We start from the raw sequence: 16,206 nt of genomic DNA, 5'->3' as shown, positions 1-16,206 counted from the left end.
TTTCCCTGTATTCGGTATTATTGATAATTTTTTGTTTATCTTTCAAGAAATGTTCTCCCTTTTACGGTATGGCCAATGTTCTATTTTATTTATTTATTTTTTTGGCCGCACCATGCGCACAGCATACAGAATCTTAGTTCCCCGACCAGGGATGGAACCCATGCTCCCTGCAATGGAGCATGGAGGAGTCTTAACCACTGGACTGCCAGGGAAGCCCTAAGGCCAATGTTTCTTTTATTTCTGTTTTTACAGGAAAAAAATGGGTCATACTATACAATTTTGCACCTGGCTTTTTTCTCTTGGAGCTCCTTCCACATCAGCATATAGAGATATACTTCATTTTAAAAAGTGGATCCTATTATACATATATATCAGAGTTTAGTTACCCGCTTTCCTACTGGTGGACATCTCAGTGACTTAGTTCTATTATTTTGGCATAGGATTCTGCAAATGGACATCCTTCTCCGTATTTGTCTTTCAATATTTATTTATTTTGGCTGCACTGGGTCTTAGTTGTGGCATACGGGCTCTTGGTTGTGGCATGCAGACTTCTTAGTTGCCACATGCATGTGGGATCTAGTTCCCCAACCAGGGATCAAACCTGGGCCCCCTCCATCAGGAGCACAAAGTCTTACCCACTGGACCACCAGAGAAGTCCCTCCATGTTTGTCTGTTTGTTTTTTAAATTTATTTATTTATTTATTTATTTATTTTTGGCTGCGTTGGGTCTTCTTTGCTGTGCGCTGGCTTTCTCTAGTTGCGGCAAGTGGCGCTACTCTTCATTGTGGTGCGCGGATTTCTCATTGCAGTGGCTTCTCGTCATGGAGCACCAGCTCTAGGTGCGAGGGCTTCAGTAGTTGTGGCTCGTGGGCTCAGTAGTTGTGGCACGTGGGCTCAGTAGTTGTGGCTCACGAGCTCTAGAGCACAGGCTCAGTAGTTGTGGCACACCAGCTTAGTTGCTCCGGGGCATGTGGGATCTTCCTGGACCAGGGATCAAACCCATGTCCCCTGCATTGGCAGGCGGATTCTTAACCACTGCCAGTAGCAGTGGCCAAGTTTTGATAGAGCCTTCCATGTTACACTCCTATCAAGCCAGTTAAAGAATTTAGCATGTCACTCTCTCCCCTGCTGAAAACCTTTCTCCCGGGGCAATGTAATGCAAAGAATTTGAGTTCTACCGCCTAGGTCCACAAGGCCTTTAGCCAATCTGGGCCTCATTTTTTTTCCCGCCTGTAAAGTGAGATTATAACCAATCTTGCATCTCAGGGTGGTTGTGAGAATCCGGAGGCTGCATTCACCAAGGGTCAGCTCCAGAAGAAGCCTGGTTGTCTTTCAGTTTTAGAGTGTCCCAGGGCACGGGCCAATAGCTCAGACTGAACAGGCTAAAGGACCCCCTACTCCCGACTTGTAAATGAGGCAACTGAGGCACAAAGAGTACCAGCGGTTTGGTCAAAACCACACAGCGTTGGCGGTAAAGCCGGCTCTGGCGGAGTCTGAGCTGCTGCCCTGGGGGCTGCGCACAGCTGAAGGTACTCAGCCAAGAGGTCGGGCTTAGCTCCTCCCCTCTACCCTAGTCCTCTCCCCCAACTGCCCCCCGCCCCGCCCCTACACACAGGCTCGAGCCCACTCCTCGCTTGCTTTGAGTTCGACCCCGAGCCCCAGGGGCCGCAGCGAGAAGGAATCGTTCCTGAACAACTAGAGGCAGCTGCGGCCGCCGTCAGTCTCGGCACCGACCGGGAGTGCCAGGGCGCTGGCGCGTCTTGGGCTTTGAGACTCCGTGTCCTCCCTCCCCGCTGGACCTCAGGTGGTTCGCCCTCGGAACTCGCCTTTTGCGCCCAGTGACTGTGAGTGGGCCGTACATGCAGAGACGGCACATAGGTGCTGTACAGCCATGTCACATGCATGTATTGCGTGGTTCAGACATCCTTGTGTGAAACGTGTGCGGTGTGGTGCGCAGATGTAGAGGTTCACGTAGTACGGTACTCCTCGTTCCAGGAGCGCCAGCACTTCCGGATGGTACTCTGAGGCCTCTCTCTGCCTTCGCCCGGACTGTCGCAGCAGCCTATCCGGAGTTTGCGCCTGAGTGACTCCGCCTTAGCTCCACCCCGCGACTGAAATCCCGCCTTCGCCCCGCCTCTGCCACACTTTACGGCCCCGCACGCCACTTTTGCCGCAGACGCGCCTGCTGCCGCCGCTGCTGAAGGCTGCTGCCGGTGAGGTGAGGTGAGGTCAGGTGAGGTGTGGTGTTGGGCCGGTAGCGCTGGCGACCGGGTAGAGGTGAACAGGGCTGCCGCGGGTCGGCGGGGGCGGTGGGTCACCTGCTGCTTTGTTTCTTCAGCTCCGGTCCCGTCCGCACTGCCGCAGGGAGGCCGCCCCGGCGAGCCGAACCAATGCTGGATCTGGAGGTAGTGCCTGAGCGCTCTCTGGGAAATGAGCAATGGGAATTCGCGCTGGGTGAGTATGGGGTCCTCTCTCACGACCCTACTCGCTGATCCTTCCTTCCTTCCTTTATGGCCCTTCCCACCTCTGGGCTCTGCTCCTTACTCCCCTGCGCCCGCGGCTCCTCGGCTCTTTGGAGCTCCAGCCACTAGATGCCCGCTCCGACCGCCCCGACCCGGCAGCGTGCCGCTCTGCCAGGCCCTGACGCCCTTGCATCAGGCCTCGGCGGGGCCCTTCCTGGGGCAGTGCTTCAGTAATAATAACAATAACAATGGCTGACACGCCCCAAACATTGACTCGGGGCCAGGCCCCATTCTCCTCAAGTATGCCGCCGGGGTCGCTACTCTTGTTATTTCTGTCCCCATTTTACAGACTAAATAACTAAGAAGTGACTGACACCCTTAAACACCGCCACAGTGGTCTGTCTCCCTTTGCTTTTCTGGGCTGTGGGTAGCCTCTAGGAGAAACCCAGGCACTGTTCTCATCGTCAGATGTCGGGGATCTGGTCAAGGGAGTTAAGGAGAGTTTGTGTGTGTTAAAGGAACTTCTGACTAGCTTCCTTCTCGTTTTTAATGTGGTTGATGTGTGGTGTAATCTAAACCCAGACCTTAGCCGGGAGAGTTAAAGGTTGAATGAAATAGGAGTTCGGGGAAAGTAACATTTAGCTTGTAGAAAATGCAGGTTGGCCATTTTGTGAGTTTTGGCCCATTTTTTCCTTTTCCTCAACGTCACTACCTTTATGTGTACAATCATTTGCATTCGGTAACCCCAGAGGGTGTTTACTTTTATGTTCCAGCACTAGGAAGAGGGGGTGGGGAGTGGGTGTCTGTGCTGTTTGTTTGTGCAGGGCTGAACTTTTGTCACACTAATTTGGGCTACTGGACTGAGTCAGCTGCCCCATTGGGCTATAGCTTATCCTTGAATCTGGAAGACTCATGTCTATGGAGATAGGGTAGTTGAGAAACTGCAGAACAGATTTGCTGGTAGGACTCTGCTGGTACTCATTGTCTCCGTGAACTGAACAACAATCCTCCTCTGGGTTGTAGGAGCCAGTTTTATTGAGAATTTTCAGTCACCTTCTCTCGTAACACTGCAGCTTCTTGTGAAGCACCAAGAACTTGATTGAGAGGCTAATAATAATATCTTTGCCGCCAGGCCCATTTGTCATGCTGATGCTCTTTGGCTTCTAGTTAGGAAAGAACCTCCCCCAACCACAGCTTATGCTCATACCAAGTCTTCACAGGGCGGAGTGAAAACTGTAACTATAGCTTCAAACTGTGCTTGATGGTGTGACCAGGTTGTGGATCTCTGTAGTGCAGTCTCTGGGTCAAAAGTAGTGATTAAGATATTATTTGAGATTTCCAAAAAATTGGGTGGGAGAGTAAGGCTTCTTCTGTCAACTGTTGCTTTGGTACCTTAACCCCTACTCCTAACTTTGCCAGTTTCTAGGAATTAAGGATTTGGGTAGTTCTTTTAGGCTGTCTAAGTAGCAACCACAAACAGTGAAAAGAGCATTTTTGTACCTTGGGCCCAGAATTGAACTTTGAGTGAAAGCTTATGCAGGGAATGAGCCTTGATGATCATCAGCCTTGATGATTACTTTGTGGGTCCTAAAAATCCACATTTTGGGGAATTCCCTGGTGGTCCAGTGCTTAGGACTTGCTCCTTCCCTGCCAGGGGCCCAGGTTCAATCCCTGGTCTGGGAACTAAGATCCCACAAGCCGCGCAGCATGACCAAAAAAAAAAAATTCATATTTTTGAATAGTGTCTGCCTGAGAGATGGTGGTCATTTAACTTCCCCAAGCTTTTTATAAAAAAGTAATTTTTCCCTCTTTCTCAATCTTCTTCCCAGCCCTCAACACATTTAAACTGCAATTGAGGCTGATAGGTAGGGATAGGTCTAGTAAGTGGATCTGTGCTTTAGAATTACATTCTTAGGCTAGACTAAAATTACCACAACCCTGTAAGGTAACCTCCATTTGCCAGATGAAGAACAGGCTCGGAAAGGCAGAGAGGAGAAAAAGAAGCCTAACAGGGATTTTCTGCTTCTCACTGCTCTGTCCTTCTGAGTATGGGCTCAGCTTTGTCTCCAGGTTTCTTTTCGGAATCTGTGCAAATGCAGATATATCTAGCCCTTGCCATCATCCGCCTGGCACAGTGAGGAGCTGCATCCAGCTTTTTGGCTGCCTTCCTGGCCTTTGTGTACTCTTGGGAGATTAGGGAAACGCCAACAACACAGAGACAGGAAAGCCTAGGCAGAGAGGAATCTCTGAGAGTGCCACCCATGGGTTGACCAATGGTGGAGTAAAGGCAGTGCAAACTTGAAATGTTTTCAATGAGACTTGCAGGATGTACTGGTATGGAGACATATCTCTAAATTTGTTTTTAAATTAATCTTGAAAAAAATTGATAACTAACAAGGACCTACTGTATAGCACAGGGAACTCTTCTCATTACTCTGTAATGACCTATATGGGAAAAGAATCTAAAAAAGAGTGGACATATGTATATGTATAACTGATTCACTTTGCTGTACAGCAGAAACTAACACAACATTTTATATCAACCATACTCCAATAAAAAAAATTTTTTTAATTAATCTTGAAAATGCCCAAGCAGGGTAGATTTAAAGGGTCAACTGGAGAATGGTCTTCTCTGAGATTACCTTGTTCCAGAGAGACTGGGGGCTTACTCTATTGAAGGGTCATTCTGTGGACTCTGCTTATAATCATTGAAAATTGAGTAAGAAGTGGTCATAAGCCCTGAAGAGCTTAGTCTAGTGAGAGGGAAGGAGTACAGAAATAGTTCATTTTATTATAATGAGGTAGAGGTTGTATAGGGTGCTGTGGAAGGGGAGAAGAGACTTGACCTGACCTGGGAGTTCAGAGAAGGCTTCCTATTAATCTGTAGGAACCAATACCATTCCTGGAGTCAGTGAGCACCAGGAAGGCCCCATCAGAAGTCTACTGCCAGATTTTTCAACTACACTTCCATAGACATAAATCTTCCAGTCAGGTTTTAAAAAAAAAAAAAAAAAAGTGGGAAAGATAGATGGTGTGGGGAGCTGCAAGCAACTTGGTATTTTAATTAGAGCATGATGTACTAGTGGAAGAAGATCAGATCCCCAGATTCCCTATTTGTAGTTAGCTGCCTGGGACACTATCAAAGAGTCTCTGTTCAGTGGAAAAAAGGATGTCTATTAGTAAAGTGTTGTGGGCATGGGTTTAGGAAGAAAGTTTGGAGACTAGATTTGGAGAGATGGGTAAGGAAGAGGAATCTAGAGGTTTCTGGCTTGAGTGACTGTGTTAGAGATGAGATCCAGAATACAGAGGAGAGGCCAGATAGAAGAGAATATTAAAAAGTCAATTTTAATCTGTCAACTCTTTTTTTTTTTTTAACATCTTTATTGGGGTATAATTGCTTTACAATGGTGTGTTAGTTTCTGCTTTATAACAAAGTAAATCAGTTATACATATACATATGTTCCCATATCTCTTCCCTCTTGCGTCTCCCTCCCTCCCACCCTCCCTATCCCACCCCTCCAGGCGGTCACAAAGCACCGAGCTTCCCACTAGCTATCTACCTTACATTTATTAGTATATATATGTCCATGTCTCTCTCTCGCCCTATCACAGCTCACCCTTCCCCCTCCCCATATCCTCAAGTCCGTTCTCCAGTAGGTCTGTGTCTTTATTCCTGTCTTACCCCTAGGCTCTTCATAACATTTTTTTTTCTTAAATTCCATATATATGTGTTAGCATACGGTATTTGTCCTTCTCTTTCTGACTTACTTCACTCTGTATGACAGACTCTAGATCTATCCACCTCATTACAAATAGCTCAATTTCGTTTCTTTTTATGGCTGAGTAATATTCCATTGTATATGTGCCACATATCTTCTTTATCCATTCATCCGACGATGGGCACTTAGGTTGTTTCCATCTCCGGGCTATTGTAAATAGAGCTGCAATGAACATTTTGGTACATGACTCTTTTTGAATTCTGGTTTCCTCAGGGTATATACCTAGTAGTGGGATTGCTGGGTCATATGGTAGTTCTATTTGTAGTTTTTTAAGGAACCTCCATACTGTTCTCCATAGTGGCTGAACCAATTCACATTCCCACCAGCAGTGCAAGAGTGTTCCCTTTTCTCCACACCCTCTCCAGCATTTATTGTTTCTAGATTTTTTGATGATGGCCATTCTGACTGGTGTGAGATGATATCTCATTGTAGTTTTGATTTGCATTTCTCTAATGATTAATGATGTTGAGCATTCTTTCATGTGTTTGTTGGCAGTCTGTATATCTTCTTTGGAGAAATGTCTATTTAGGTCTTCTGCCCATTTTTGGATTGGGTTGTTTATTTTTTTGTTATTGAGCTGCATGAGCTGCCTGTAAATTTTAGAGATTAATCCTTTGTCAGTTGATTCATTTGCAAATATTTTCTCCCATTCTGAGGGCTGTCTTTTGGTCTTGTTTATGGTTTCCTTTGCTGTGCAAAAGCTTTGAAGTTTCATTAGGTCCCATTTGTTTATTTTTGTTTTTATCTCCATTACTCTAGGAGATGGGTCAAGAAGGATCTTGCTGTGATTTATGTCATAGAGTGTTCTGCCTATGTTTTCCTCTAAGAGTTTGATAGTTTCTGGCCTTACATTTAGGTCTTTAATCCATTTTGAGCTTATTTTTGTGTATGGTGTTAGGGAGTGATCTAATCTCATACTTTTACATGTACCTGTCCAATTTTCCCAGCACCACTTATTGAAGAGGCTGTCCTTTCTCCACTGTATATTCCTGCCACCTTTATCAAAGATAAAGTGTCCATATGTGCGTGGATTTATCTCTGGGCTTTCTATCCTGTTCCATTGATCTATCTTTCTGTTTTTGTGCCAGTACCATACTGTCTTGATTACTGTAGCTTTGTAATATAGTCTGAAGTTAGGGAGCCTGATTCCTCCAGCTCCGTTTTTCATTCTCAAGATTGCTTTGGCTGTTCGGGGTCTTCTGTGTTTCCATACAAATTGTGAAATTTTTTGTTCTAGTTCTGTGAAAAATGCCAGTGGTAGTTTGATAGGGATTGCATTAAATCTATAAATTGCTTTGGGTAGTAGAGTCATTTTCACAATGTTGATTCTTCCAATCCAAGAACATGGTATATCTCTCCATCTATTTGTATCATCTTTAATTTCTTTCATCAGTATCTTATAATTTTCTGCATACAGGTCTTTTGTCTCCTTAGGTAGGTTTATTCCTAGATATTTTATTCTTTTTGTTGCAGTGGTAAATGGGAATGTTTTCTTGATTTCACTTTCAGATTTTTCATCACTATGTCAACTCTTTATTTGCCTTTTTTTCTAAGGTTTATTTATTTATTTAAAATATTTATTTATTTATTTGGCTGCACCAGGTCTTAGTTGTGCCACGTGGGATCTTTAGTTGCAGCATGCGGGATCTAGTTCCCTGGCCAGGGATCAAACCTGAGCCCCCTGCATTGGGAGTGTGGAATCTTAACCACTGGACCACCAGGGAAGTCCCTATTTGCCTTTTGATATATACAGAAAACAGATTGAGATGTAAGTCAGAAACTAGTTGGTTGGGTGAATGAGGGATGGGCAGAAGGAAATACTGCCCATCATAGAGACTTAGGAAAGTTGGAGGAACAGCAGGAAAGAGTGGTATTGGTGGAGACAGGATGAGAATTCTCAGAGGGAGAGGGTGGTCCTAAGGGCCTACAGGATCTATGTATTGTACCTAATTGCTTTATTTCACTCATTCAGAGCTCAACAGGTACATAGAACCACTTACTGTTGTGTGGTGGGCATGGTGATTGAGTGCTGAGGATACAGCCGTAAGACAGACATTGTCTCTGTCCTCAAGGAGGCATGTAGGGAAGACTCTTACAGATAAATAAGTGGAATGGGAGGCTTCATTAGATAAGGCAGTCAGGGAAGTGAAGTGTGAGCCAAGACCTGAAGAGTGAGAAGAACCAGCTATGGGAAGAACATTTCAGCAGAGTTGAGTTAGTGCAAAAGCCTAAGGTGGCCAAGAGCTTGATGTGTGCTAGGAACAGAGGGAGGTTTGGTGAGCAGTAGAAAGAGTAGAGGAGGTGGCCAAGGTCCAGAATATTCAGGGCTGTTAGGTGATGGCATGTTGTTTAGGTTTTATCCCCCTGTAATGCGAAACCACTGGAGGGTTATAAGCAGGCAGATAATGAGTAAGGTGTGGGATGTGTAGACTGACCATATACTCCACACCCTTTGGGGGGTTAGGTAACTCTTAGAGCTAGAATGGTGCTCGGGTTTCTTTGCCATATACATGGTTGGTTCCCTTTAGAAACTTTTTGTAGCCTTCCTTTACCAGCAGCTGTGTGACAACTGGTCATTGGTGGCTGCTTTGTCTCCTCCAGGTGGGTTACTCCCTGGAAGCCTCAGGACCCAAAGATTCCAAGGCCAGGAATTTGATGTGGTTAGGTGCAAAAGAACTGTCCCTCAAGAAACTGGTTTGTGCCATGTGGCCTTCTCTTTCTCAACACCTGAGGTTATCTGTTTTGCCTACATGGATGTTTGCCCATTCCCTATGGGAGAGACAGCATAGATGCTCCGCCATTTCAGGAATGGCAAAGCTGAATGGTGCATCAACTTGTTCATATTCTCAACAAACATTTAAGTCTCTACTGTGTGCCAGGCTGTATGCTATAGAAGGCTGGGAAGTACCTTAAGGTGTGGTTCCCTCCAACTTTCTTCAAACTGTAGAATGGACCATTGAATGAAGGCAGGATTAGATCATTGTTTAAATGTAGGTGGGTCACACATTTTTTAACTTTCTAATTCTTTGTGTGTGAGCTCTTTTCTGCACATCTCTCCTGGAATCAGAGGTAAACTGATCTTGAATGTGAGCCACTGTGCTGCCCCAAGGTCATATGGTGGTCCTTCTTCCTTTCTCTTATTACCTAGCCCATAATCCTTCAGTCCCACTAAATAAATGTTTATTCAACAGCCACTGTACGGGTCCCCAGTGCTGGGGATCCAGAGAGTGGTGAATAACACAGACACTGTCCTTGCACTCATGAAGCTTTGTTTTTGGATTGTCTCTGTGAGTTTCTTCTTGTTTGAAATATAATGCACTCTGTGAGAACATACTTTTTGCTGTTCCCCATGAGTCCCTGGAATCTTTGAGATGTCATTGGGATCTGGATTTCTTAAACTGGGGGCATATGTAAATTTGTTTAAAATGGCCCACAAGTTAAAAAATCAAGTGTTAAGATTTAGAGGATGTTTGTGGGTTGATAAGTGAGAATCCATTGAAATCCTTCATAAAATAAGTTGATTCTGGTAAATGTGTGATTTTTTCACTTTTTAAATGAGCCCTTACAAATCATGTGCTCCTGCAGACTAAAAGAGGAGACAGATATCAGAAAGGAAGAGAGGAAGGACCTCCCTAGGTTATATGTAATCATGGCAGAGTGAGAATCAGAACCTTGGCCTCCAGAGTCATGCAGTCAGTGCATTTCTTACTCTATTTGGTTCCTGCTAACTTGCTTTCTCTAAGCCCTTTGCCTGCTTGGGATCAACATGGAAGTCCCCATCTCCAGGAAGTCTTTTATATTTACTCCCTCCCCTTAATACAATCCAGTTATTCCCTTAGTGCTTGCCGTTAACTTTATTCTCTAGCTCTTACTGCTTATTGAACATTTATTTACTCAATATGTCCATAGACTTTAGTGGCCTCTGCTCCCACCCCAGGCTTTACTACAGGGACTAATGCCTAGTACAGTGATAGATGCCAGTAAATGGATAGCCCAAGTAACCACACAGGTGTCCTTGCTTTATTTCAGGAATCCCTCTGGCTCAGGCAGTAGCCATTCTTCAGAAGCACTGTCGCATCATAAAAAATGTCCAGGTTCTCTACAGTGAACAGGTGAGTGGTGGCTGATTTGTTTACTGTAATAGCATCCCTACTCAGTGAATCATGTCTGGAGGCTGATGCTCTGGGAGATACTGACTGGCAGGAATTCCTAGGTCAATGCATTTGAATGGGAGAGTCTTCAACACTAGTCAGTTACCAGGTACATTTTCTTTGATTCTGAAACTTGTGGTTTTGATAATCTAGTGCTGCCAAGCTTAGACGAGCCGTAATAACCAAACTTGGTTTTTTATTATGTTTGACTTACCTACTGGCTCTTAAAAGGTGCTTTTTCAGTGGGAGGTCACCTCAGGGATTGTCTGGTCTTCTAGGGTGCTTGCCTTCCACTTTCATGTTTAGTCTTTTCTGCTTTGTTGATTGCTTTGGTTTGTGTTCAGGATTGTTGCAGTACAGATTTCTAGCTAGCACAGCATCCCAGACTTGAAAAAAAGCAGGTATAGCTCACCCCTTTACTGAGAATGATCTGATATATGGAAATTACAAAACATTGGCTCCAAGTTAATGGACATGTTTTACTTTTTTTTTTTTTGGTCTGATTTATGGTAGTCTCTATTAATGTTGTGCCCAGAATTAACCCCTATAGTATAATGTTATATGTACCTACAAGGACCTTTTCAGTTCCCAGAAAGAGTATACTATATTTTAGGTTGGCACTGGAGCAGAACTTTTTGAACATCAGGATTTCTTTTATTAGGTTTTATAAGTAAAGTTAGAAACATTTTTATAGACCTTTAGAAATAAGATTCTTCTTATCTCTAAAAATGCAGTCTCCCTTCTGTTGAACTCACTGGAATCCGTAGTTCTTCTGGACACAGACACTACGGAGCAACCTTTGTGGTGCCCTATGTGTCATAAACCTCAGGGAATAGTTTTGATCCTACACAGGCTATAAGATGTTCTCAGTGCCTTTTCTGAGACCCTTTAAGTACCAAAATGATGATTTTATTTCCATTTGTTTCAATTAGTTTCTGATCCTAAAGCAATCGACAGCTTATTTTTGACATGAAGAATGTTGTGGAGTAGAGGTGGGTGAGATTTCTGTGAGACTTCCCAGTTTGGCTTAGTGTCAGAGTTGAGCCTGTTACCTATACCCAAACATTATATTTCATGGTACTGTACCCCTCTGCCAGCCTAGTGAGGTCCATGTGAGGGGTCCTTCTGAGACAGGGAATGCTTAATCTCCAAGCAAGTGCTTGGATATTCTTGTGCCTACCACAAAACACAGGACTTGGGCAGAGGTTCGTGGAGCCACAATGCCAAAATGGTTTCTCATTTATTAAGTGAAGGATGGTGACTTCCTCTTTTTTGCACTCAGATCATCCCTAACCTTATTTGACTTTCAGTGTTAGACCATGAGGGACTTACTCAGGACAGGTAGCAGCCATCAAAACAGGGATAATGGGCTTACTTCTTGAGCTTATAGCCACCTGTACATTTAGTTAAATCAGATTTAAGCACCCAAGATTAGATGCATTTGAAAGTAGGCTTTAAACTTTCTTAACCAATTATTTAAAATGAAGTATATTTCATATATCACTACCTTGTTGTCTGTCATTCCAGTCTTTGGGTACAAATAGTAGTTTTAACATTAATTAAGCTAATTTCCCCCAGTGTCTTCTAAGCAGCTGGAATCATAGGGTTTTGGGGGGTTTTTTGTTTGTTCTATTTATTTATTTACTTTTGGCTGCATTGGGTCTTTGTTGCTGCTTGCGGGGCTTTTCTCTAGTTGCAGCAAGCAGGGACTACTCTTCATTGCAGTGGCTTCTCTTGTTGCGGAGCACAGGCTCTAGGTGCACGGGCTTCAGTAGTTGTGGCACACAGGCTCACTAGTTGTGGCTCACGGGCTTAATTGTTCTGCGGCATGTGGGATCTTCCCGGGCCAGGGCTCAAAACTGTATCTCCTGTATTGGCAGGTGGATTCCCAACCACTGCACCACCAGGGAAGCCCCCGGAATCATAGGTTTTTAAATCCAAACCTTGGTTCAGATCTATGGTTTTCCCCATTTCTTGGTTGTCCGACTGTAGCAAGTTAATAACCCGACTGGTTCTCCTTCTGTAAGGTGGATATGGTTTCCTTATAATAGAATAATCTTTTGATGAGGATCAAGAGGAAATAGTCTCTCAGAGCTCTCATATGGTGCTTCTTAAATGTGGGTCCTGTCCTCTTCTGCCCTCCTTCCCTTCCTTTCCCATTTGTCTCTTTGCTTCCCATCATGTGCAGAAAATCATTTGGCCCATTAAACATTTCAGAAATATCTTGTCCCTAGCAAATCACACCTTGGAAATTAAATGTGCATGTCAGGTAGGTCCCATCTTTCTTACAGGGAAGAGATGTTAACAACTAGCAGAGACAGCTTTACTGAACTGGAAAGTACCTGCTTAAACACCACATAGTACATATGTATTTTGGTTCTGTAGATATAAAGTACTAATAAAACATTAATTGTGAGGATGATTTGCTTGCTTTTGAAAATTGCTTAGTTATGTCCTGAATTGTAACAATGGCAGGGAAAAAATGATCAGATGTTGGGAGTGTGTAAGAAAATTCAGATACTCCAAGCAAGGATCTGGAAAGATGCTAAAATCTTGCTTCATCCTGCTTACCACCATGGACTAGCCCTCTCAGAAACAAAACTGTGTATTCTGGGTTGAGAATAAGTGACCTAAGGTCAGGGTTCATTATTCCATTATCTTGCTTGAGACTTAATGGTTTTAGACATTCATACAGACCTACTGGAAAATTACAACATTCTTTCTTCTAGTGTTTGCCAGGCATAATGGTGCCACCTGGGCCTGCTGTCTTGTGAAGCTCAGTGGGGTGGAGGGGAGTAGACAATCTGAGCTAATCTCAGAAAGCTCCTTCTAGAGAATTTTTCCAGTAAGGCCCACACCAGCAGTGGCACCTGGCCTTCCAGCCCATATCTCTGTCTCTCACAGGCATACTTTCATTTACTGGGCCTACCTTGAGAAGCTCTATAAAGAAACTTGTCTGAACCCTTTTGACAGCTGTGTGCCAGTTTCAAGAAGGGGCAGACGTTTGGATGGTGGTGTTTTTCTTCTACTTCTGGGCAGCCTGATTCAGGCATATGGAGAGTCTTCAGACTTTGAATTGATTGCATTGGCACAGAAGCAGGCAGGTGGGGCAGACTCTAGGAAAGAGTACTGTATGCTGAGTGCTGAGCTTGGTGCTTTCTGATCTACTATCTTTGTCCTCATAACAACCCTGGAGAGGAAGGGATGATGGTATTCCCATGAAGAAACTAGAGCTCAGAGAAGTTTAGAGAGTCACTTAAGGTCACCAGCTCACCAAGACTCAAGGCCAGCTCTGTCCACTGCTTTGCTGCTGCTCCCCTCCCCCCAGGACTCAGAAGGGGCAAATGTAGAAATATGACTCCTTAGGTATTAGGCTTGAGCTTTTCACTTTCTGATACGGAATGGTGGGGGGAGGGAGGGAGGAGTAAGAGTGTCATCTCATACATAATCAGATCACAAGGTACTTCTTTGTCCTGGAATCTGGCATAAAACAGTCAAAGAATAAAATGTGTTTTCCTGTGGGTGGTTCAGACAGCCTGGGAGTGAACGGACATAGGTTCAGCTGACATGCATTGACCATTACTTGCTGAGTTTGGATCCTGGCGAGGCCTTTTACAAGGCTTTTATTCCTCATCAACTACTCTGTAGGTTTGACAGCAGTAAACCCATGCTACAAATGTGGACCCGGGACCCTTGAAAGAAAATGGCCTGTATACTCACATAATTTTGGCCTTTCCCCCCAGCTAATAACTCAAAGGCTGGAAGTAGAGGACCCTGTGTTCACAAACCAGTTTCTGGCTTCCAAACCTGTCAGCTGTCTACACTTAGATATTCCCTGTACATTGCATTTATGTTGTAAGGTTTCAGTGGGTGCTGGTGAGAATACTACGTGTTCGAGTGTGTATTTATTTATTATTTTGTTTTTTTGTAGTCTCCTCTAAGCCATGACCTCATCCTTAACCTGACTCAGGACGGGATCAAACTACTGTTTGATGCTTTCAATCAGAGACTTAAGGTAACTATAAATGACGAGTAAAGTTTCACGTCAGGCTGATTAACGTGTGACGTTGTGGGATGTTTCTGAAACTCATAAGTGGGAGTAGACTTTTGTGTTTTAGAGACAACCACAATATAGGGGACTGAAGCTGTGCTTGTTCCCCTAAAAAGAGAGAAGCTGGGGGTGGATTGGGATGGTTGGAAAGAGGCTGGGAAGTACTCCAGCTCCAGGCTCCAGAGGTGAAGCGGAAAGAGTGTTGAAGATTTGGGAACATGCTGTGGGGAGGGGGCTTTTATGTTGAATAGGAAAATGAGAGGAGGTAAGTATCTGGCATTTATTTTATTTGTTTATTTTTGGCTGCGTTGGGTCTTCATTGCTGCGCGCGGGCTTTCTCTAGTTGCGGTGAGTGGGGGCTCTTCTTCCTTGCCGTGCGTAGGCTTCTCATTGCGGTGGCTTCTCTTGTTGCAGAGCACAGGCTCTAGGCACATGGGCTCAGTAGTTGTGGCTTGTGGGCTCTAGAGCGCAGGCTCAGTAGTTGTGGCGCACGGGCTTAGTTGCTCCACGGCATGTGGGATCTTCCCAGACTGGGGCACGAACCCGTGTCTCCTGCATCGGCAGGCAGACTCTCAACCACTGCGCCACCAGGGAAGCCCTGGTAAGGTTTTTATATCTTGTTGTTTTGCTTCATTCTTGGGTCAAACAATAAGACTGGGAATATGAAAAATGGAAACTGTTCTTCCTAAAATGCTGAAGCTTGCACCTTAACACCACCAGCACTGAGTTGATTCTTGAGCCCCTTTAAAAGGAAATGTAGGGCTTCCCTCGTGGCGCGGTGGTTGGGGGTCCACCTGCCAATGCAGGGGGCGCGGGTTCGTGCCCCGGTCCGGGAGGATCCCACGTGCCGCGGAGCAGCTGGGCCCATGAGCCATGGCCGCTGGGCCTGTGAGTCTGGAGCCTGTGCTCCGCAGCAGTGAGAGGCCCGCATACCACAAAAAAAAAAAAAAAAGGAAATATAAATAAACAACTTGCTGGTATGTAGGGTTGTCTTAATTGGCAGTCAAGTGCAGTTTACTAACACCTGTTTCAGTCCAGGACGTTTTTAATACACTATTTACAAATGCCTGGACATGAAAGGTTACTCATGTGACATCAGACTCATGCCTCAGAGTCATAAGGTTGAATGTGGCTCAGGGCAGTGGCATGCCAGAGCCATTGTCCTGGTTAGGTTATATATAGAGTTGCCTTTCCAAAAGGCTTGGAAGACAGAACATGGAAAAATGATCTGTACATGGAATAAGAATTCCTCATTTATGATGGTTTTCCAAAAGGAAAGTTTGATGTGAACATTCTTATCCCCACAACACCCTTGCCTCCTCTTGTAGGCTTAGTCATCCTGTCTTTACTGACCAGAAGCTCCACACTGGCAAAGGGTAGAAGGTGGTCTTCAGTGTGGCTTCATCACAAATTAGGGGAAATTAATCTGGAAACACCTTTACAAAGAGTCATTTGCTTTTAACTTGGTAAATCCACTTTAGGAAACATAACCCAAAAAGATTATGGGGAGGGTGGTAATGCCAGATATTTACAGCGGGGCTTTTCATAGTAATGAAAAGCCAGAAGCAACCTAAATAGACAACAGTGGGGGATAGATAGGCAACCTACCATAGAGTTACAGCATGGTGAGGACAATATTATATATTTAGTGAGCACTTAGTACATGTTAGGCACATGGCTGAGTGTTTCCCATGCATTTCCTAATTTAATCTTAACAAGCCCGTAAGTGGTACTTCTTACCAATGAAATAACAGAGGGAAAGA

General features: G+C 44.5%; 1 protein-coding gene across 1 annotated transcript in view; it reads left to right on the top strand.

Annotated features, from left to right (window-relative positions):
- Nucleotides 1-2,240: 2,240 nt before the first annotated feature.
- The window catches only part of PHAF1 (phagophore assembly factor 1), a 28,924-nt gene continuing 14,958 nt past the window's right edge, over nt 2,241-16,206 (top strand). Inside the window, exons 1-3 of the mRNA XM_007457301.1 lie at nt 2,241-2,454; nt 10,271-10,353; nt 14,324-14,407. Of these exons, the coding sequence (XP_007457363.1) occupies nt 2,391-2,454; nt 10,271-10,353; nt 14,324-14,407 (231 nt within the window). The 5' untranslated portion in view covers nt 2,241-2,390. The remainder of the gene's footprint in view (nt 2,455-10,270; nt 10,354-14,323; nt 14,408-16,206) is intronic.

Source organism: Lipotes vexillifer, unplaced genomic scaffold (genome assembly GCF_000442215.2).
Source record: "Lipotes vexillifer unplaced genomic scaffold, Lipotes_vexillifer_v1.1 scaffold504, whole genome shotgun sequence".
NCBI classification, from domain to species: Eukaryota; Metazoa; Chordata; class Mammalia; order Artiodactyla; family Lipotidae; genus Lipotes; species Lipotes vexillifer.
The sequence above is the reverse complement of the archived record's forward strand: the minus strand, read 5'-3'. Positions and strand labels throughout refer to the sequence as shown.